Raw genomic sequence first — 23,664 nt, forward strand, 5'->3', positions numbered from 1 at the left:
AGGGCCTCCATGATCTGTTCTACCTCAGGGTATTTAACCGCCTCCCTGCCTGAGCCCTGCTCTTCTGACTCAGCAGGTCTAACTTCATCTACTCTAAGGCGGTTCACTCTCAGTGAGTCGCCTTAGGGTGAGAGAGTGATCCTATGGGAACCTGGCCATGTACCACCCCCTCCCTTACAGACCCATAGGCTCTTTGATCACAAATCTCCCTTTAAACAAATATCACAGAGTGGATCTAAAGCTGGACTAGGGAAGCTGAGCCTTTAAATGAAGGATGACCCATAGATTTTATTTCCCTTTGATTTAAGGACTGTCAAGGAAGCCTCTTTCTATACCTGATTACAGTAGGATAGAGCTCTCCAGCATACAGGTAGGCACAAGTGAAGGAGGTGGCCAGGCATCCTTTCCCAAGTGCTGCTATGACAGAACGTATGATATTCATTTCTAAAGCCAAGGTGAGAAATAAGTTCATTAGACATGAGGAATATAACAAGAATCTTGTCATCATATACAACATTAACTCTACATGATCTATGGCTGACTTCATTCATTGTTATCATGTTGGTTCCTTACTTGGATATTCCATATGGTATGATGACTTTTCTGGGGGAGGGAAAAAGTAGAGAAAACAACTGACCTGTTGGTACAAAGATGTTGGCAAGGATCATGAGCCCAGCCAGGATCAGTGTAGTACCCTGTGTGACCCGACGTCCAATGAAGCTCATAGAAATGGCAGATATGAATTTGGCAGGAAAGTCAATGACCCCAAAGAGAACCTGAACCAAGAAGATGCTAAGCTGGAAATTCTGTAAGTCCATTGCCAGCCCATAATAGGCAAAGCTAGTAGAGAACCTGTGTAGGAGAGAGCAGCAGTAGAGATTGGTCAGACCAGAAAGGCCATCCAGATAGCTGAAATCATTACCTGACCTGCCTTTTGGCTCAATTGCATCATCTTTTCGTTTTATTCACGGTTCTTCTTTCCTTCTTGCCCTAATGCTGTATTTTCCAACCCAACCCTGGAAGCATCCCTAACCAGTCTGATTTTCATAATATCTATAATCAGTCTGTATATGAGGCTTCATATAATAGGTCTCCAAAGTATGGCAATCCATTTGTCTTCTTCAGTGTATTTAAGTGTCCTATATGAATACATGGGGGAACTTTTTTGGAATGGGAAGGTTCAAAGGTAGTGATGTATGATGGTGAGAGGTGCTGCCCATGTTAGGGCTAGCATAGGAATATAAAATAGGGAATTCAGTGAGTTCTGGCTGTTATGACCAGAGGAAGAGTTATGAGCAAATGTGGGAGGAGGAATTATGGCATCCCAGGGAGCTGTGATCTCATTGGGCTCCTAAAGAAGAGAGGATACAGTAGTGGAATGAAGAGAGGATACGGTGTAAGGGTGAAGTTCTTCTAGGCACAAAACAAGATTGAGATCTGGGGTTGACAATATCTGATTGATCTTAATATGAATAGGCAGGTTGATAAGGCAACAACAAAATCCAGAAGGATATTTGGATGCAACAGGAGAGGAATGACCAGCAGGAAAAAGGAGGTGATACCAACTCTGTAGAAATCTCTGGTGAGTCCTCATTTTGAGTACTGTTTGCAATTCTGGAGACCACATCTTCAAAAAGATATAAACAGAATGGAGTCAGCTCAGAGAATGGCTACTACAATAGTAAAGTAGTATTTCATATAAAGCGTATGGGGACAGACTTAAAGATCTCAATATGTACTTTGGAAAAAAGGTGGGAGAGATGATAGAGACATTCTGAAATCCTTTTACTAGGCTGCGGTAAGCTTAGGTCTCCTGTGGTAATTTTGTCATCTGTGTGTGCTTCTCACACGCTAAAATATAGATTTTATTTTTTATCGCTGGAAGCGGGGAGGAGACTTGGCATGTAATTTGTTAACTGGTTAGTGCAGCTACATCGTCACAAGCTAACCAATTAGCACATGTGCCCTTACTGCCTACAAAATAGGTGGCGGTAGGAGCTCACAGGCTAAGGGGAAATTAGAACATGGCCTTTAATTCAAAAAATAGAAAACTCAGTCATGCTACCCATGCAGTAAGAATGGCCTTAGTGTGCAGGAATGACCCACATAAGGACGCACTAAGGCCACTTTTAACCACAGTTTGGTAAAAAGGCCCCTTTATGATTTATTTATTGATATACTGCAGTAAACCAAAGTAATAATGCAGTTTACACAAACAGAAAGAATATTATAATGAATGTAAAACTATTATCAAAATAGCGAAAAGGAAAAGGAGAAAACAACAATGAACCCAGTCAACATCACAGTACACCACAACTCAGCATATCAGAAAAGTCACAAGCCAGAAACTAATTTTAGAGCCTCAAGATCTGGACCTCATAAGCAACCTGAAATAATATGTTTTCGGGGCAGACTTGAATTTTTGGTGTGAACACTCCAACCTGAGATCCAATGGCAAGTCATTCCACAGTGAGGGGGCAACTATACCAAAAGACACATCAAGTTCTTTTATAGGACATTTTACTGCAGGAGGGAACAATCAAAAGAACTATACTGTTATAAGGTCAGCTAGCCAGGACAGATTAGACTTCGCTAAGGAAAATTACAAGAAGAAATTCAAGACCAGACTTTTTTGAAAGGAGACAAGAGCTGTGGCCCAACCCTTATGGACTTGGCCTCCAGGTGGTTGGAGCCAGAGAAACAGTCTTCACAGGAAGTGGTTCAGTTATTCCTGGAACAGTTTCTGAACATTCTTCCTTTGGCTGTCGAGACCTGGGTGACTAGACAGGGTCCCGAATCAATCAAGGAGGCTACATTACTGGATGAACGCTATATGGAAGCAGAGGAGGGCTGGATGGAAAAGATGAGCCTGTCCTGAAAGAGGACCCAATCAATGCAGTAGGGGGGAAAAGTAGGTTTACCTCTCCTAAGGAGGAAGAAGAGGGTTCTGGGAAAGGGAGAGGAGGTTCTAAGCCCTGAGAACCCAGGAAGATGAACTGGGAAATTCTAAGCCCCAAACCCAGACAGGACACTCACCCAAGCTTGAGGTATTTTTTATGCTAAGAAGAAGGACTTTTCAAAAGGACTGTCCCCAGATGGACTGCTCATTTTCATGAACATTTATAGGACAGCCTGGGGGGGGGGGGGGGGAGCACACAGATAAGAAGAATGCCCTGAGAAGGGGTTCAGGTGGCTGGGGTAGAAATTGAAGCAAAAATAGATACAGGGGGTAACCAATCACTTATGTTAGGACACTGGCCAGAAGGCTAAGGATTGGCCAAGGGGTAGGAATTTTTAAAGAGATAGTGCAGGCTCGCTGGGTTCATGGGGATATTGAAAAGGAACCTACATATGAGATAGGACTAACCTGGGATGGGAGAACTCTTCCTTTGAAGGTAGCTATAGTAGATAAATTACCCTTTTCTTTTTACTTTTGGGAGAGAATGGACAGGAATGGAGGAAATTCTGTCTGTTAAGGAGGCCAGGGTGGTGACCTAAACCAAAGATTATTCCAAATCTGAAGTTAAAGACTTGAGTTTGGGGGAGATTTCCCCTTTGCCACTCAACAGGTCCTAGGAAGTCCTGGGAAAACAAGGAAGAGTAAGACCATTAAGAGAGCTAAGAAATGGAAAGGGTTGTTGTTCCCAGTGAAGTTAGGTTTCCATTTCCCCAGACAACAGTCAGAGGATCCAACCCTTAAAGTATTCTGGGACAGAGTGGTGGAAAAGAAGGATGCTGGGGAAGATACTGCTCCCTACTTTACTAAGATAAATGATTTGTTATAGTGAGTAGAGAAGAAACAGGAACAAAGAGAGCACAAAGAGTTGATGATTTCCAAGGTGTTTAGGAGGACTTGAATGATGTTGGCCCATGACCATTCTCTGGCAGTCACATTATATAGCAATTCTTTCAGCCCCAAATTTACCATGAGGTTAGGGAGTACTGGAGGTCATGTCCCGAGTGCCAGAAGGTGTCCTAACAGCTCCCTGAGAAAAGCCCTTTGATTCCCCTACCTGTGGTAGAATGACCTATGGATTGGGTGGGGTTGGATATTGTTGGACTCTTGAACTGTAGTACTGGGGACCACCAGTACATATTGGTTATAGTGGGTTATGCTACCAGGTATCCATGGGCTATTTCCCTTAAGAAGATGACAGGAAAGGTGATAGCCTGAGAATTATTGGGAATCTTCTGCCAGGTAGACATCCAGAGGGAATGATTAACAGATAGGGGGGAATGGGAATGGGCCTTAATATACCACCTTTTCTGTGATTTTTCCAACTACATTCAAAGCGGTTTACATTATATAAGGTACTTATTTGTACCTGGGACCATGGAGGGTTAAGTGACTTGTCCAGAGTCACAAGGAGCTGCAGGCGGAATTGAACCCAGTTCCCCAGGATCAAAGTCCGCTGCATTAACCACTAGGCTACTCCTCCACTCCACTAATTTTACATCCCTGTTACAAGAGGTATATGGTGAATGTTTAAACTGCAGCTTATCATCCCCAAACAGATGGTTTAGTTAAATGGGTTAACCAGAGATTGGTACAGATGATTAAGAAATGCTTAAGAGAAAATATTAAGGATTGGGACACAATGCTTCTGTATGTTTTCTTTGCTGTTACAGAAGTAACCCAGGAGTCAAAGGGATTTTCTCCATTCAAGTCAATGTTTGGAAGTCAGCCCCGGAATCTAATGGAGGTAGTCAAGGAAGCCTGGGTTGGAGAGGACAGACTAGTTAACCAGTTGTGGGAGACATTAGGGAGAACATTTAAGTCCGCCTGGGAGAATTTAGAAAAGGCCCAGGGGTGACAGAAAACCTATTATGATAGGAAGGCTAGGCAATAGGAATTCCAACCCCAGGCCCAGGTGTTGGTATTATTGCCCACCGTCTTAAATAAGCTGTTGGCTAGGTGGAAGGGAGCCTTTCAAATAAAATGCAGAGAAGGTCCAGTGGATTACGAGGTTAGCCAAGAGGATAACCGGTGTAGGGAAAGTATTGGGTTAATCATTTTTTACATATACAGCTTCTGGACAAGAAGCACTGTAGTTTGTTCTTAGACATGCTTTTGGCTAGCTTATAACACATGCTTATCCAAGCTTAGAAGGTATGATACAGCTGTATGTAAATAAAAGTACAAGAATGTACTAATTGTATGGGTCATGAAGTTCATCCAAAAGGAGGTTACTGGGAAAATGAAAAGTAATGATGCAGGTGCAGGATGAGGTAAGACATGGAGAAATGTAGATGGGAAACTGGGCTGATAGACCATATAAGGGAATAGATAATTGGACAAACAGGATAGGAATTGATCTAATGGTGAAAGAAGGTATATAATAACAGGGGAATTTGTATATGGACCACGGTGGCGCTGCCCACAGTACACCTGAAAGACTTACTTGACAAATCTGCAAACAATTGACATTTGTACTACCTGAATGAGCCTGAGGATGTAGAGTTGCCCGAGGTACCCTCCAAACTCTGGTCCCAGGGGAGTACTGATATCGGTACAATCAAAGATGCACCGATGATTTATATCACCCCGAAAAGCGCATCCAGGCCATATCAAAAACAGTATACCCTGAAGCCAGAAGCAGCAGATGGAATCCGACCAGTCATAAGAGACCTCTTATAACAGGAGTATTGATCCCATGTTCAGACTCGTCCTGTAATACTCCTTTGTTCCCTGTAAAAAAGCACCTCCTTCCCAAGGATGGAGAATGGTGCAAGATTTGCAAGCGGTAAATAAGGCAGTGATCCCGAGAGCACCCACTGTACCCAATCCATCCACCTTGCATGACTACCTTATTATCACAGCCACACCTGACTATTGAACGCTGCACCACCTTGAACCCTGCCTCCCTAGTACCTATTGTAAGTGACGGTAGCCCACATGACTGTCTTGCAGAATAACTCAGAAGGTACTACCCCGACCTGACTTACAAGACATACCTTATCAGAATGCTGATCTTACCTTATTTGTAGACGGTTCCAATAAAAAGAACCTTGATGGAACAAATGCTACAGGTTTTGCAATAGTAACCCATGACCAAATTTTAAAAGCGGCATCATTACCAATCACTTACTCAGCCCAAGCAGCAGAACTGGTACCCTGGCTGAGGCCTGTAAACTAGCACAGAACAAGACAGTCAACATCTACAGTCAGTCAGTATGCTTTTTCCACTGTCCATACCTTTGCACAGCAATGGAAAAATAGAGGCATGGTCACCTCCACAGGAAAGGAAATAAATCACAAAAATCTAATCCTTCAATTACTGGACGCTGTCTTACTTCCTAGACAGATAGCCATTTGCAAATGTGCAGCCCATACTAGATGTACAGATCCCAGTTCTTTAGGAAATGCCTTTGCAGACAAAACAGCAAGAGAAGCTGCACTATCTGCTCCTTTACATGACATTCTTTTCCTGGATCTGGCAATGCTACGCCAGATGCAGCAGGCATCCCCAGAAAAAGAAAAACAATCTTGGATAGGTAAAGGAGCCACCCTTGTAGATGACATTTACCTATCTACTGAAAATAAATATATATTTAAAAATTTTGTTTCATTATGCTGCAATAGCCATGTCTCAACAGGAGGGATGGTAACAATAGTAACGAAAATATTCACAGCATACGAGTTTTCACAATACCCTAAAACTTTCTGTTCACAATGTATGCTCTGTGCTAAGCACAATTTTCAGGGAAGACTCAGACCCCGAATGGGCACCTTCCCTCACCCAAAGTACCCATTTCAGTACTTATGTATGGATTTTATTGAATTGAATAAATGTGAAAACAAGAAATATTGCTTACTAATCATTGACATGTTTTCAAAGTGGGTAGAAACGTTTCCAAGCAAAACAGCTGACACCCTGACAGTGGCTAAGGCCTTGGTAAAAGAAGTCATACCATGGTATGGCATTCCAGAAAGAATTTATAGTGACAATGGTCCCCATTTTGTGAACTCCATCATTTCTCTGTTAGGGAAACAATTGGCCATTGACCTGAGGAACAATTGTGCCTACCACCCCCAGTTGACAGGACTGGTGGAAAGATAAATGGAATCTTCAAAAGCAAATTGAGAAAGATAATGGCAGAAACCGGAAAGAGTTGGATATACTGCCTTCCCTTGGCCACTTTGTATATGCATATAACACCGGCAGGGAAAACGGGATTGACTCCCTTTGAAATTCTGTTTGGAAGGCAGTATGTGATCCCTCAGTTTGCTTCACTGGAAAAGAGTCATGAGGAGGCTGCGGAATCACTTGCGACATATATGAAGAAAATGTTAACTAACAAAGAAGTTTCTCTGTCTAATGTCATTCCAGATCAGTTTGAAAATTCTGGACATACTGAGCTTGGAAAGGTTCAAACAGGAGACTGGGTCCTTATTAAGGTCATTAAGAGAAAAACTGGGCTTCACCCTGATGGGAATGTCCATATCAAGTACTCCTGAGTACCCCCACAGCTGTAAAAATAGCTGAACGAAGTACTTGGGTACACCTATCACACTGCAAGAAGGTAGCAGAACCCGGAGCTGAGATTAGGCAACCAGAGTAGACCAACTTCTCACAAGGGTAAGCCCGGCTACAAAGGGGAGGTGCTTCAATAGGAACCCTAATCTCAAACCCCGTGAAGAAAACAGCAACCCAAGCGAGAACTTAGGGTCGAAATGGAGGCCTTAACACCCAGGGCCGGTCTTAGCAAGTGCGGGGCCCTGTGCAGACCAATTTGATGGGGCCCCATCCTAGCCCTGCCCCACCCTAGCTCCACCCCTCTGAGCTCCAGGGCCGCCACCCCTCCCTCTGAGCTCCCTTCAAGCTCCAGGACCATCCCCCCTCCCTCTGAGCTCCCTCCAAGCTCCAGGACCATCCCCCTCCCTCTGAGCTCCAGGGCCCCCCCCTCCTCTGAGCCCCAAGGACCCTCTCCCTCCGAGCTCCAAGGCCCCCTCCTCCCAGCTCCAAGACTCCCCTCCCTCCGAGGCCTCCCTCCGAGCTCCAGGGGCCTCCCGCCCTCCCTCCGAATTTTAAAAATCATCTTACCTCATTGGGTTACAGCGGCAGGCAGCAGTCGTGAAAGGAATGTGAGTTCGGCACTTCAGGAGCCTTCCTTTCTCTCTCTCAGCTTTGGCCCCGACTCCCGCCCTCATTTCCTGTTTCCGCAAGGGTGGGAGGGCGGGACCAGAGCTGAGAGAGGGAAGGGAAGGCTCCTGAAGCGCCGAGCAGCTTGCACGCTTTTCACTGTTGCCGCCTGCCGCCGTAACCCCGACAAGGTAACTTAGATGACTTTTAAAATTCAGAGGTAGGGGGACTGGAACTCGGGTGGTTGGGGCGGAGTTCAGGCGTGCCGCGCGTGGCCCCTTGCGCGCGAGACCCTCGGTCGCCTCACCCTAAGTCTGGCCCTGTTAACACCTGATCCAGAAGACCCACGTGAGCAATTGACTGAGACAACAGTTTGGAGTCCCCTCGGACGACTAGAAAAGAGGAGAGCAATCAAGACTTTGACCAACAGACAGATAACAATCAGGTTGGTCCTAGGAACAATCTGTGGCATAGCTCTTATCATCCTCCTGTTCCAGGTTATAGACACAATCAAAAGGATATCTATAAATCAGGAAAATATAAACATATCTCTCTATATAAAACACACCTCCAACATTCTAATGAAGCCTCACTTTCCCAACGTTCTAAAGTGAGGCGGCAGAGACCACTTTTTGAACATCAGTCTTTGCCCCGCCCACGCGCTGCTGATTGGCTGTGCCTCAGGTGATGCACACAAAGTACGGTTCCACCCGCCCACGCGCTGCTGATTGGCTGTGCCTCAGGTGATGCACACAAAGTACAGTTCCACCTCCCAAACACTCACATGGACTTAGAAACCACCAAGCCTTTGAATGGGACCGGTGCTGCAGAGGAGCAGGAGTGGGACAGCGAAGAAAATGCAGCGGCGTTCAGGAAAAAACAAACAAACACACACGAATCCCGCCTCTTCCTGAGGAGGGGGTAGCTACCAGCACGGGGACCAACCACGAGGAAAGCGCGGACGAAGAACGCCACTAAACAACCACTACATCGCGGACCTTACTCTGCAAGCTGTTCATGCGGTGAGTCTCCAAGCCGGCGTTCAGTGCCTACAACAGAGACTTCCAAACACATGCGCCCTCAGCCCCGCTCCCCCTACAGAACGCCACCCACATTCCACACTAAAACCAAACCAACCCCCCCCCCCAAAAAAAAACCACCCAAACGGAAACCTCCGGTGCCCAACCCCCCCCCTAAAAAAAACCCAGATAATAGCCCACCTGAGTGCCCAGCTGAAATCAGTGCCTACAAGGAGACCTCCAGACACATGCGCCCTCAGCCCCGTCCCCCCTACAGAACACCACCCACATTCCACACTCGAAAAAAAAAAACCCATATCTACTCCTACTGCCTGCCTGCAACGGATCTCTCTGGTTTCAACAAAAATACAAGTGCCTACAAATACCACATCAGAGTGCCCTGCTGAATTAAGATTACTGTATCACACTCACACGCAGAGAATCACCCCCTACCAGCCACAAAAAAAACCCCACATCTAATATGGACAATCAGCATCACTCACTAACACACATACAACCCAAACTGCCCACCACCCAAAATGCCACACACTGCCATGGACAGACAACATCTTGCTTTCACACTCATACACACACACTCCCTCCCCCAATCCCCTTAATACAAAAACTGAAACAGTAAAAACCTACATCTCTCTCTTACAAACACCACAGAATCCCATAATCCCCCCCCAAAAAACACAAACACTCATACAGAACAACCCTACCCCACAAACACCCCCCTAACAAACCCCCCCCACAAAATGGCACACACACCCACAGACACCCATAACCCCCCTCAAAACCACAAACACTCATACAGAACAACACTACCCTACCCCACAAACACCCCTCCCCCCCAAAAAAAATAGCATACACCCATAGACCCCCACAACCCCCCTCAAACCACAAACACTCATACAGACTTTACAACTTAAAAAAAAAAACTCTTTTCCTTAAAAAAAAAAATATATCCCTTAATATCAAACAGAAAAAGAAAACAAACAAAAAAAAAAAAACACATGCTAGCGCCCGTTTCATTTGTTTTGGAAACGGGCCTTTTTACTAGTCATATATAATTCACAATTTTTATTCATATTCAAAATATCAAAAGTGATACAATAAACCTATTATATAAATACACATCACAAATCACACATAAAAATTAAATACTAAACCCCCATTCATACTCACACACACATTACCTATCTTTAAAATTCTCTAATCACGGAAAGACCAATAATTAGAACAAGCAAATAGTCTATCAAATCCTCACGTGGAAGTTCATCATCAGGTTCAAACCCGAAATTTTTCAGCAGCATTCAGCGTTCAGCATTCCACATCCAACTGGCTGCTCTAATTCCACTTCTTGTTTTATTTTATCCACGGAGCACAGAATACAGTTCAAACAATTATAGTCCAATAGACAATCCGTCATAATTCTTCTCTAATACTCCATCTCCAAAGTCCTTTATTGTCTTATAAGATTTTCAAATGGGTTTCAATTTACTTTACTTTTCATTTTCAGCTCTCATTTTCAGCTCAACACAAACACTTTGTCTCGTGCAATTGGCGTACCAATCTGTGCTCCGTGGATAAAATAAAACAAGAAGTGGAATTAGAGCAGCCAGTTGGATGTGGAATACTACACAAAGGAACTGATCCCATGGAATGGGCATGTATGGGGCTTCCTGAACTCCTAAGAACATTACCTTTTATGAAGGCCAGACCAGCACAGTGGAAATAGATTTTTGTGAACTAACTCGCTGCGGAGGACGAGAGGCAGCTACGAGACTTACATAGTCTGACAAGTATGTGTGCTTCCTTCCCACAAATACTCCCGGAACCCGCCAATGCACTATATGGAACCTAGCTATTTGGAGCACAAGCTCCACACCTTGGGGCTATCGCCTACTAAGAACACAAGATGATACCAAAATCGAAAGCAGGTTTTCCATCATAAAGAAGGCAGTGTCCGAGTGTACTGATGAGACAAACTGCAATAAACTATTAATTACTTTACAAACACCTCGGAAGGCATATGAGCGTCTATACGCTGTAGGAGCATACGTCTCTGGGACTGATCCCATTGGACATTTTTTTTATCCAAATATTGGAGGGACATATGTCTCGAGATGGACTTCGGGACTTCCCATGCCCAAAATAATCAGATTTGCAAATCTGACAATTGAAGAAAAACTGGGACTTGAAACAGGTTACCAGGAAAAAGAATGAATGAATGGCATGGGTAATTTATACTACTGGGAAAATAAACAAGTCTGACTGTGTGGCGTGTGCTAAAGCAAGACCTTCCTTGGGGATCATACCCTTCAGATTGAGTCTTGATGATCCTGAAGGATTGCAGTGCATGGTCCAGTTATATAACAACAGTTTATAGACCCAACAGAACCTGCCTTATGATGTCACACCTTTTCCCTCCCCACTAAAGGAAGGATTTAAACCATCAGTAGTAACATCATACCCAGGTAACTCTACCTGCTTCTCTATAAAGGACGAGGGAAAGCGACAAAATCTGAAGCCACTCCCAGACCCATACTATGATCATCGGGTCAACTTGACGAGAAGACAGAACCATAAATACCATTCTTGAGTGGTTTCCAGAATCAAGACCAAGGAAGAGCTGATTGTCTGGTGGATGTGTGGGGATCTCCTTCTTAGACCCCATCTCCCTCAAGTGTGGCATGGGGGAGATGTGCATTAATTCAAGTTATCATGCCCTTTTTATATGTACCCACAGGAACACTGGAACTACCACAATCAATTCCACATAGAAAGAAGAGGTCAGTGACACCTGGCGGATCATTTGACCCCACATGTGTATATGGATGACATTGGGGAACCTCGAGGGGTGCCTAATGAATTCAAGGCAAGGAACCAGGTTACTGCTGGATTTGAGTCCTTCCTCTTCTGGTGGGTAACAATTAATAAGAATGTAGACTGGATCAAATATATCTATTATAATCAGCAGAGATTTGTCAACTACACCCGAGACGCGGTAAGAGGAATCGCTGAGCAACTTGATGCCACTTCAATGATGGCATGGCAGAATCGACTGGCACTGGACATGCTACTGGTGGAAAAAGGTGGAGTCTGCCAGAAGTTTGGAGAGTTTTGTTGCACGTATATCCCGAACAACACAGCTCCCGATGGAAGTATCACCAAGGCATTGGCTGGACTGACAGCCTTGTCAAGGGAACTGGCGGAAATTCTAGCTTTAACGACCCATTCACCAAATGGATGGAAGATTGGTTTGGAAGTTGGAGTGGCCTGATTACTTCAGTATTGACCTCTGTTGCTGTGGCAGTAGCCATATTGGTAACATGTGGATGCTGCTGCATTCCTGCAAATAGGTGGGAAAATGTGGGATACAAATGCAACAAATAAATTCCTTGTATTCGTGGTCTACTTCAAAGACTAATTGATGCAACCCTGACCAAGACTACGTACCAGCATGAAGAGCCTGATGATGAGGACGATAGCCAGGCTTCCTTTAAGGACTACATATCTCCCAATGGTATATAACAGACTCAAGACTACATGAATCTCCAGGGCGAAAGGAAGATGCCTTGGAGAGGAATCTATCCTAGAGACTTGAGCAAGTATATGTAGCAATGATAAACAGGAGGGAAATGTAGGGAAAGTATTGGGTTAAAGAGAATAGAGAGCATAGACAAATCATGGGCTGCCCCCTCCCCAATTACTTGCAGCTGCTCCAGGCTGAAAGCTAGGGTGCATCAAGGATACAGAGCACTGCTCGGAAAAGTGGAGGGACTTCCACTAATTTATCTGTCTGAGACTGTAATACCTTCATCAGACTCTAGGGAATGAGAGCACTAGACAATCAAATTGGTTGGCCAGAACCCAATTTAAAAATCATATTAATAATCTTGAATTTTTATATTCTATAAAGCTACAGGAAGCCAGTGAGTTTATACCAGGCATGTCCAAATTCAGTCCTCGAGAGCTGCAGATAGGCCAGGTTTTCAGGATATCCCTAATGAATAAGAATGAACTGAGTCTCCAATGGAGGAGTGGCCTAGTGGTTAGGGTGGTGGACTTTGGTCCTGAGGAACTGAGTTTGATTCCCGGCACAGGCAGCTCCTTGTGACTCTGGGCAAGTCACTTAACCCTCCATTGCCTGCCATGAGTGGGAAAGTGCGGGGTACAAATGTAATAAAAAAAAAAATTAAAAAAAAACTATATTGATATTCTAAGGCCTCTCTGCCTACTTGTTATATTGTAAATTGTTTTGCTGTAATTCTGAAAGGCAGTATAACAGGTATTGAAAACAAACATAAACATAATTGAAGGAAATGTTTCTTTATTGAAGTGGCGGTGGATGCCTAAAATGGTGGTGTAGATGAGGCAGTATCTGAATACAAGAAAGATGGGGCAAGCTCAGAGAATCTCTAAGGGAGAAAAAGGAAGGGTAGGGCTTAGAATTTGGGCTGGATGGGCCATATGGTCTTTATCTGCCATCTTATTCTCTGTTTCTTCCTTTCCAGAAAGGATCCAGGAGGATCCTCTCTGGGACGATTTTTGGAGACAGTCAAGAGAAGGCTCTATGGATTCGTGTTCAGCAGGGTGAGGATCCCTATGCCAGAGATTAGGAGTTACTCCTGGGAGTTAATTCATCAAACAAAGTATTGAAGACTTTGTATTTGAAGAGGGACTGAAATCAAATCAAACTTTCTATAGTGGCCAGGGGATAGAGAAGAAAACTTCAGAGGGAGCAGTGTGAGGCTTGAGTCTCAGTTCAGTGAGTGCTCAAGAAATCTGAACTTGGATTGACTCTTGTTCTACTTCTCAAGGTAAAATTATGTATAATCATACCTGATAATTTTCTTTCCATTAATCATAGCTGATCAATCCATAGACTGGTGGGTTGTGTCCATCTACCAGCAGGTGGAGATAGAGAGCAAACTTTTGCCTCCCTATATGTGGTCATGTGCTGCCGGAAACTCCTCAGTATGTCGATATCAAAGCTCCATCCGCAGGACTCAGCACTTAGAGAATTACACCCACGAAGGGACACTCTGCCCAGCTCACCACCGCCGAAACGGGGGAGGGGAATTAACCCAGCTCATCCCCACACAAGTGGGGGAGGGGAATCCGTCCAGCTCATCCCCGCGGAGCGGGGGAGGGACACCACACCCGCCGATGCGGGGGGATCTGGCTTATCCTGCAACCGCAACCGCGGGAGGAGCTGACTGACCCTAACACCGCCGAAGCGGGAGGGGTACAAAGCTGCCCTACAGCCGCACGAAGCGGGAGGGAGTGCCGGCAGAATTTTAAGTCTCAATCCAGCCCCGTAAAACGGAGGGGAGAGGAATGCAGCAGCTCACTGTAACACAAACTCGTCTTAACTCTTGAAGAATCCAAGTGAAAAAACTTGAACACGAAGTCTTTCTGAAGTAACTGAAGACTAAACTTGAACCTGAAATGCAACCAGAATAAAAACAGTACAGATATCTGGGATGGGCTATGGATTGATCAGCTATGATTAATGGAAAGAAAATTATCAGGTATGATTATACATAATTTTACCTTCCATATCATCAAGCTGATCAATCCATAGACTGGTGGGATGTACCGAAGCAGGTACTCACCCAGGGCGGGACATTGAAATCCCTGACCTCAACACTGAAGCTCCAAACCGGGCCTCCGCCCGTGCAGCCACAGTCAAACGGTAATGCTTGGAGAATGTATGAGCCGAAGCCCAAGTTGCCGCCTTGCATATCTCTTCCAAGGAGACGGATCCGGCCTCTGCCATCGAGGCCGCCTGAGCTCTCGTGGAGTGAGCCTTCAGCTGGATAGGCGGCACCTTCCCCGCGGCCACATAAGCCGCTGCAATGGCTTCCTTGACCCATCTTGCCACTGTAGGCTTAGCAGCCTGCAGACCCTTACGAGGACCTGCAAACAGGACAAACAGATGATCCGATTTCCGGAAATCATTGGTCACTTCCAAGTATCTGATGATGACTCGTCTCACATCCAGATATTTAAGAGCAGAGTACTCCTCTGGGTAGTCCTCCCTACGAAAGGAAGGGAGACAGAGCTGCTGATTCACATGGAAGCGAGAAACAATCTTGGGCAGGAAGGAAGGCACTGTGCGAATAGTCACTCCTGCCTCAGTGAACTGCAGAAAAGGCTCTCGACATGAGAGCGCCTGGAGCTCGGAAACTCTTCTGGCTGAAGTGATAGCCACCAAAAGACTGCTTTCAACGTCAGGTCTTTCAGAGATGCCCTCGACAAGGGTTCAAAAGGCGGCTTCTGCAATGCTCTTAGTACCAGGTTGAGATTCCACGCAGGCACCACTGAGTGCAGAGGAGGGCGCAGGTGATTAACTCCCTTGAGAAAGCGCACCACATCTGGCTGCGAAGCCAGGGAAGCACCCTTCAGGCGGCCCCTGAAGCAAGCCAGAGCCGCTACCTGGACTTTAAGGGAACTGAGCGACAGGCCTTTCTCCAGACCTTCTTGCAGGAACGCCAACACTGAAGAAATTGGAGCAGTGAAGGGAGAAAGTGAGCCTGCTTCACACCACGCTGCAAAGATACGCCAAACCCTGGCGTAAGCAGTAGAAGTAGAGCGCTTCCTCGCTCTCAGCATAGTGGCGATGGCCTTGTCTGAGAAGCCCTTCTTCCTCAGACGCTGCCGCTCAATAGCCAGGCCGTAAGACCAAAGGGGGAGGGATCCTCCATCACCACGGGACCCTGATGTAACAGGCCCTGCTCCACTGGCAGCCGCAGAGGATCGTCGACTGAGAGCCTGATCAAGTCCGCATACCAGGGACGCCTGGGCCAATCCGGACTCACCAGGATTACCCTGCCGGGATGCTTTGCCACCCGGTCTAGCACCCTGCCCAACATGGGCCAGGGCGGGAACACATAGAGAAGCTCTTGTGTCGGCCACTGTTGGAGAAGATCATCTACTCCCAGGGATCGAGGGTCCCGTCCTCTGCTGAAAAAACGCGGCACTTGGCAATTGGCCGATGACGCCATCAGATCTAGGCTCGGCTGGCCCCAGCGCTTCGTGATGTCCAAGAACGCCTGAGCAGATAGCTGCCACTCTCCGGGCTCCAAGGTATGGCGACTGAGAAAGTCCGCCTTGACATTCATGACTCCGGCAATGTGGGCCGCTGAAAGCTGCTCCAGGTTCGCTTCCGCCCACTGGCAAAGATTCATAGCCTCCTTGGCTAGAGGGGCGCTCTTGGTACCTCCCTGGCGGTTGACATAGGCCACAGCCGTGGCATTGTCCGACAGGACCCGTACAGGCTTCAACACCAGTACCGGGATGAACTCCAAAAGCGCCAACCGAATGGCTCTGAGTTCCAGGAGGTTGATAGACCACTTTGCCTCTGCAGGAGACCAGAGCCCCTGCGCTGTCCTTCCCAAGCAGTGGGCTCCCCAGCCCGACAACGAGGCGTCCGTCGTGACGACAATCCACTCTGGGGTCACCAGAGGCATTCCCGCAGACAACTTGTCTGTCTACATCCACCAGCTCAGCGCCTTGCGCACTGCTGGGTCCAAGGGAAGGCGCACAGCATAATCCTCCGACATCGGAGTCCAGCGCTGCAGCAAAGAGTGTTGAAGTGGTCTCATATGAGCCCTGGCCCAGGGCACAACTTCCATCGTGGCCGTCATAGAGCCCAACAGCTGCACATAGTCCCAAGCCCGAAGGGGAGAGGCTACTAGGAACTGGTCCACCTGAGCCTGAAGTTTGACAATCCGATTGTCTGGCAGGAACACTCTGCCCACTTGGGTGTCGAATCGAACTCCCAGGTACTCCAGGGACTGAGTCGGGCGCAGCTGGCTCTTCTCCCAGTTGATGATCCATCCCAGGGAGCTCAAAAGAGCAACTACCCGGTCCACAGCTTTGCCGCACTCTGCATAAGAGGGGGCTCGGATCAACCAGTCATCCAGATAAGGATGGACTTGTACCCCTTCCTTTCGTAGGAAGGCCGCGATGACCACCATTACTTTGGAAAAGGTCCGCGGAGCAGTAGCCAACCCGAAAGGGAGGGCTCTGAACTGGAAGTGTCGTCCCAGGACTGCAAAACGCAGAAAGCGTTGATGAGGAGGCCAGATGGGAATATGCAGGTACGCTTCCTTGATGTCCAAGGATGCCAGGAACTCTCCTGCCTTCACTGCCGCTATAACAGAGCGGAGAGTCTCCATGCGAAAGTGCCGCACTTTCAAGGCCCGATTGACCCCTTTGAGGTCGAGGATAGGCCGGACAGAACCTCCTTTCTTTGGTACCACAAAGTAAATGGAGTACGTCCCTTGCCAAGCTGACTTTCTGGCACCGGAACGACCGCGCCCAGGCGGATCAGATTGTCCAAGGTCTGCTGCACTGCCACAGCTTTGACCGGAGACTTGCAGGGAGAGAGTACAAACCCGTCTTTAAGGGTCGGCAGAACTCTAGTTTGTAGCCGTCTCTGATGACTTCCAGCACCCACGCGTCTGAAGTTATTGTGGTCCACTCGCCCAGAAACGAGGACAGCCGTCCTCCAATCTGCACTGGGGCGTGGACCAAGACCCCGTCATTGGGTACGAGACCCTGGGGGAGGACCGGAGGGAGCACCTCCGGGACGGCGGTCTCTGCGAAAGGAATGCTGCTTGGGGGAGAAATTCCTCTTGAAGGAAGAGGGGGCAGAGGAACCCGACTTGCCCGGGCGGGTACCGACGGGCTTCCTGCAACCGTCCTCTGGAGGTACCGGGACGAGTACTAGCCCGAGCCCTGACCTCTGGTAATTTCTTGCCCTTAGACGTGCCGAGATCGGTCACGATTTTGTCCAGCTGGACCCCAAAGAGCAGCTTGCCTTTAAAAGGCAACCTAGCCAGGCGGGATTTAGAGGCGTGGTCAGCAGACCAATGTTTCAGCCAAAGCCACCGCCGCGCAGAGATTGTCTGAGCCATGCCTTTCGCTGAGGCCCTCAAGACATCATACAGCAAGTCTGCCAAATAGGCTAAGCCCGTTCCAGGGCCGGCCAATCAGCCCTCAAGGAATGATCCGAGGGGGAAGCCCGCTGCACCATAGTCAGGCACGCCCTGGCCACATAGGAGCCGCAAACTGAGGCCTGCAAACTTAAAGCAGCCGCCTCAAAGGACGACCTTAAGGCCGCCTCCAATCTTCTGTCTTGGGCGTCCTTTAGGGCCGTGCCACCTTCCACCGGCAACGCCGTTTTCTTAGTCACCGCAGTGATTAAAGAATCCACGGTAGGCCACAGATAGGCCTCACGTTCACTCACAGCCAAAGGATAGAGGCGGGACATAGCCCTAGCCACTTTAAGGCTCGCTTCTGGGACATCCCATTGAGCCGAAATTAGGGTGTGCATGGCATCATGCACGTGGAAGGTTCTAGGCGGGCGCTTCGTCCCCAGCATAATGGCAGAGCCAACAGGGGCTGAGGGAGAGACGTCCTCCGGAGAGGAAATCTTCAAAGTGTCCATGGCCTGTAACAACAGGTTGGGCAAATCCTCTGGGCTAAAAAGCCGCGCTGCAGAGGGGTCATCCGCTCCATCCGAGCGGGGATCCGTCTCCTCCAAGGAATCCGCAAAGGACCGTTGGGAGATCTCAGACACGCTGCCCTCATCTACATCGGAGGAGACAAATTCCTCCAAGGCCTGGGAATCAACCCGAGGGCGTTTACCTCTGGGAACCTCAACCTCTTTACCAGACGAGGGAGCAGGGGCAGCGTTTTGCATGAGGAAAGCCTGATGCAGCAGCAAAACAAACTCGGGGGAGAAACCCCCCAGACTGTGCACTTCCGCAGCCTGGGCAACAGCCCTAGACGCACCCTCAACCGGCGCTCGCAAGAGCGGGGGAGAGACATGCTGCGCATCCAAAATGGCGTCCGGCGCGACACTCCGCGAAGGAGCCGCGCGGGAAGAACGGCGCTTAACTTTAGCCGCTTTTGTGCCGTCGCCCAAATTAAGGGCGTTCATGGCATTAATGTCTCCAACCTCAAGGGCGGCCCACGAAGAAGCCGTCCGAGCTGCGTGGCCGGCCAAGATGGCGGAGGCGAGGAGCGGGGGATGGGCGTTTATGGCGGGAAAAACCGCCACGCCGGAGGAAGGACCGGGACATTCATCGGTCACGAAACTGTCACCCAACAAGGGCGAATCAGGCTGTAAGACCCCCGTATCCCCTCTAGAAGCGCTCAAGCGATCCGGGGAGTGACCCTTTGCGCCCTCGCCCTCCGACGCCATATGCCACGAGGAGAAGAATCGGGGAACCCCCTGCCGCTATAAAAAGGTAAAAATTACCTGCTGTCCGCTCCGAGCTGTAACGAACTGGTGTCCCAGTGAGTAGCTGCAATGAACGTTTAAATAAACGTCGAAATAAACGCCTTTAAGGACGTTTAAAATTTTTTTTTTTTTTTTTTTTTTTTAACGGAGCCAGCGGGAGGGGGGAGAAAAGGAGGGACCTGGCACCACCAGGTTTGCACTTGCTCAAAAGAGCCCTCAACCCCAGGCACTCAACAAAACCTAAAAATTAGGCTTGGAGGCCTAGCCAGAGCTGCTGCTGTGTGTGACCACCACCTGCTGAGATAGAGAACATACTGAGGAGTTTCCGGCAGCACATGACCACATATAGGGAGGCAAAAGTTTGCTCTCTATCTCCACCTGCTGGTAGATGGACACAACCCACCAGTCTATGGATTGATCAGCTTGATGATATGGAAGGGAGAAATTGCTGAAAGCTGGGAAAAGTAGGGTCAGTTTTCAAAAGGAATTCTGTGGATAGCAGCATTTTCAAAATATATGCAGACAGTATGGGGCTGAATATGTGACTGACAGGCCCCATACTATCCAGGTCTGAGGCAGAGGGAGGACAGGGTTAAAAATTATTCTGATAGTGGCAATATTCAGCCACCCTTCTGATAACCTACTTTATTCCTTTTGAATAGGTTATCACAAATAGTGGCAAGAAGCAAACACACATATGTTCAGTGCTGCTGACTCACACACTTACTGGTGCTAAAAAAGGTTTGGACAAATTCCTGGAGGAAAAGTTCATAGTCTGCTATTGAGACAGACATGGGAAGCAACTGCTTGCCCTGGGATTTGTAATATAGAGTGTTGCTGCAATTTGGGTTTCTGCCAGGTACTTGTGACCTAACTTGGCCACTGTTTGGAAAACAGAATACTGAGCTAGATGGACCATTGGTCTGACCCCGTTTGGCTACTCTTATGTTCTTAATTAATTTAAATGCTGCAGTTGCCATTTGAAATAACTGACCACAACATTGAAAATTCCCCCCTGTGAAAACTGCAGACTGTGTGTTCTCTGTATTCAGAATTTTTCCTACCGTGCTACTGTTTGACTTTGGTTTCATCAATAAACTTCTCGGTTTTGGAAAAAATACCTGGACTGAGGACTATTTTTGAGTGGAGTGTAAAGGAGTGAAAAATCCTTCCCAGCTATTGTTGCTGCCACCCCAAAAGCTTGCTGCCAGATTCTGCAGCAGGAGTCATTCCCATTAAAAAAGGGAATGCAAATGTATGTAAATATATCTCATGTATATTCATTTTGGCTGGGGCCCGCATGGGGTGGGGGAGGGGAGAATGGGGCAACTGTCCTAGGCTTCCATGTCACAGGGGTTCCCAAACCTGCTGAAGCTGAAGAACGTAGAACCTGCAAGCTAGTCTTGGTGCCCCCTTCAAAATTTCTGCTCTGGGCCCCAGAGCTAGGGCTTTTCAGCTTGGAAAAGAGACGGCTGAGGGGAGACATGATAGAGGTATATAAAATAATGAGTGGAGTGGAACAGGTGGATATGAAGCATCTGTTCACGCTTTCCAAAAATACTAGGACTAGGGGGCATGCGATGAAACTACAGTGTAGTAAATTTAAAACAAATCGGAGAAAATGTTTCTTCACCCAACGCATAATTAAACTCTGGAATTTGTTGCCGGAGAACATGGTGAAGGTGGTTAGCTTGGCAGAGTTTAAAAAGGGGTTAGACGGTTTCCTAAACGACAAGTCCATAACCCACTACTAAATGGACTTGGGAAAAATCCAGGAATAACATGTATAGAATGTTTGTACATTTGGGAAGCTTGCCAGGTGCCCTTGGCCTGGATTTGCCGCTGTCGTGGATAGGCTGCTGGGCTCGATGGACCCTTGGTCTTTTCCCAGTGTGGCATTACTTATGTACTTATGTAAGTATGCCTAATACCAGCTCTGATTTTGCCGATTCTGAAAACTAAATGTGTCTCCGGGACAGGATTACTTTAGGGAGTATCTTAAGACTCCTGTAGAACTTGGAATCATGGAAATCCAGAAGAGGAAACCAAAGTTCTAAGGAAAAGCACTGCAGTCCAATAAAGCAGTATCAAAAAGTTAAGAGGTTTTTGTTCTTGTTTTAAAGTGGCAAGAATAAAAGCCTTTTAACTTTTGAAGATGTATGGTCTGAACTTGGAGTCATTCCAGATTTTTATTTTTTTTAATACTGTGAATTTAATTAGATGTACAACTGAACAGGTGAGAAACTCCTTCAGATGAGCTTAAAAGAAATAACAAGAATGCCTACATAAACATGAAGTGGAATAGGTGTAATTGTTATGGAATGCGAGTCTTAAATTATTCCTTCCTTTACGTTTTTATGTGTTTGTTTGGGGCATATGCTTTTCAAAATCTACTTCCCTGAGCTGGGAATCGGCATTTTAGTTACATTATGAAAATGGTTCTAAAGCAGAAGGGAAGTTTCTAAGCAAGAAGGAAAGGTTCTTGTACAACGTGAAAACTTCTAAGGCACGGAGAAGGGGTCTAAGACAAAGGGGGAAAGTATTATGGTTATAAGGCACAAACAGTCCTATGACAAAGAAGAAGTACTAAGAGACAGAGAGGGGTTCTGAGACAAAGGGGACAGTTGTAGGCATAGTGGAAGAATCTAAGACAGAAAAAATAAGTCTGAGACAGCAGAGGGGGTTTTGAGGAAAGGGATCACTCACCACACCAGCGTGAGGCAGACAGAGATCCTGCGCATGGCTGGGGTGCGGAACAGATCCAGAATTGAGTGTGAGGACTTCATGGCTGATGTCTCCGCTTCCATATGGAATATCACCACCTAGTGAAAAGCATTCATAACAATGACATACATTGATTTGATGCTGTACTGTTGCCACCCTCATCATGCTGTGGTGGGTGCTTTCCAGAACCACACAGTACTAGCTTGGAGACAGGGCCGGCTCAAGGGATAGTGGTGCCCTGAGATAACTTGCTTTGGTGATACCCCCCATCCATCGCATTGCTTCCGACATCCCCCCCACGCAAACCTTGAATTTCTCCCCCCTCCCCGGTCCAGTCTCTTTACCCTCCTTCTCTCTTCCCCCTCTCCATGGGTCCAACACTGCTCTCTCACTACCCCACGGTCTTGTAAAATTTATGTCAGTCACCAGCAGCGACAGCAGCCACAAGACAGACTGCTTTTGGCCAACCTCTGGGTCTTCCCTCTACCAATTTTCACCCACAGAGAAGGGAAGACATGGCAGAGGGAAGACCCACGTGCTGACAGAAGGTAGCCTGCCATGCTGCTAATGCCGCCACTGGCGATCAATGTAAACTTTACAGGACTGTGGGGGAGTGAGAAAGGTGAGGGAGCAATGCCTGTTCCGTGGGGAGGGAGAAGAGAAAAGGGGAGAGACTGGACCTGGGGGGAGGGGGGAGATGAAGCTTAACCCGTAGACCAAGTGAAGTCAGAAGCTGGGTATTTTGGCACCTTTAATTGCTGGCACCCTGGGCCTGAGCCTCATCTGGTGCAATGGTTAAGTTGGCCCTGCTTGGAAATGCACCAATGTCCCCAGCTTTTGTTCTTTCTGGGAGCCACACAGCTCCCACTATCAAACAGCTGCCAGCATTTAGCCCAAGGGATATGGGGTCACCAGCTGCCTCCAGATAATCATAATCATTTTATGCTCCATTGCTTCTGTGCCTGGTAGCTCCAATTTCTCTAGTAAAAGCAGGAAACTACATCTCATACATGTCATGGAGCAGAACAGGGCTTGGCTCCATTACATTTTGGTCTGGGTGTGAAGGTAACCCTAGTGTTGATTTATCAGATGTCATGTCCACATCAGAACCCTTTAAAGAGGATCTTGTTTCTTTTTTTACATTTACCTCCAAGGTGATTCTGTCCCCTTCCTCTCTTTTCCCATTGATCCGGGCAACTTTATGTAGGTTCTTCATAGCCATGTGTGGTTTCTTCTTTAGAACGAGCCAGCGGCTGGACTCAGGCACCCACCTGCCAGAGAAAAGAGAAAGGGGTCAGATTTGTGCCTCCAGTTTGCATCCCCTTCCCACTTCACACACACACATCACTGACTTTCTTTGGGTAAGCAAATCAAATCAATTAATGTGTACAGGTGGAGGCGAGTGGTTACGAGTCAAAAGCAATGTTAAAGAGGTTTTCAGTCTAGATTTAAAGGTGGCCAAGGATGGGGCAAGACGTAGGGGCTCAGGAAGTTTATTCCAGGCGTAGGGTGCAGCGAGACAGAAGGCGCGAAGTCTGGAGTTGGCAGTAGTGGAGAAGGGAACAGATAAGAA

The 23,664-nt window shown here is 47.2% G+C and overlaps 1 protein-coding gene across 1 annotated transcript in view; it reads right to left on the reverse strand.

Annotated features, from left to right (window-relative positions):
- Positions 1 to 23,664, reverse strand: part of LOC115480250 (solute carrier family 22 member 20-like) — a 79,741-nt gene that overhangs the window by 9,600 nt on the left and 46,477 nt on the right. The window contains exons 5-8 of the mRNA XM_030218783.1: positions 23,239 to 23,362; positions 22,074 to 22,189; positions 638 to 852; positions 336 to 444 (exon numbers count right to left, since the gene is read on the reverse strand). Of these exons, the coding sequence (XP_030074643.1) occupies positions 336 to 444; positions 638 to 852; positions 22,074 to 22,189; positions 23,239 to 23,362 (564 nt within the window). The remainder of the gene's footprint in view (positions 1 to 335; positions 445 to 637; positions 853 to 22,073; positions 22,190 to 23,238; positions 23,363 to 23,664) is intronic.

The sequence above is a fragment of the Microcaecilia unicolor genome, chromosome 11, assembly GCF_901765095.1.
Source record: "Microcaecilia unicolor chromosome 11, aMicUni1.1, whole genome shotgun sequence".
Lineage (NCBI taxonomy): Eukaryota > Metazoa > Chordata > Amphibia > Gymnophiona > Siphonopidae > Microcaecilia > Microcaecilia unicolor.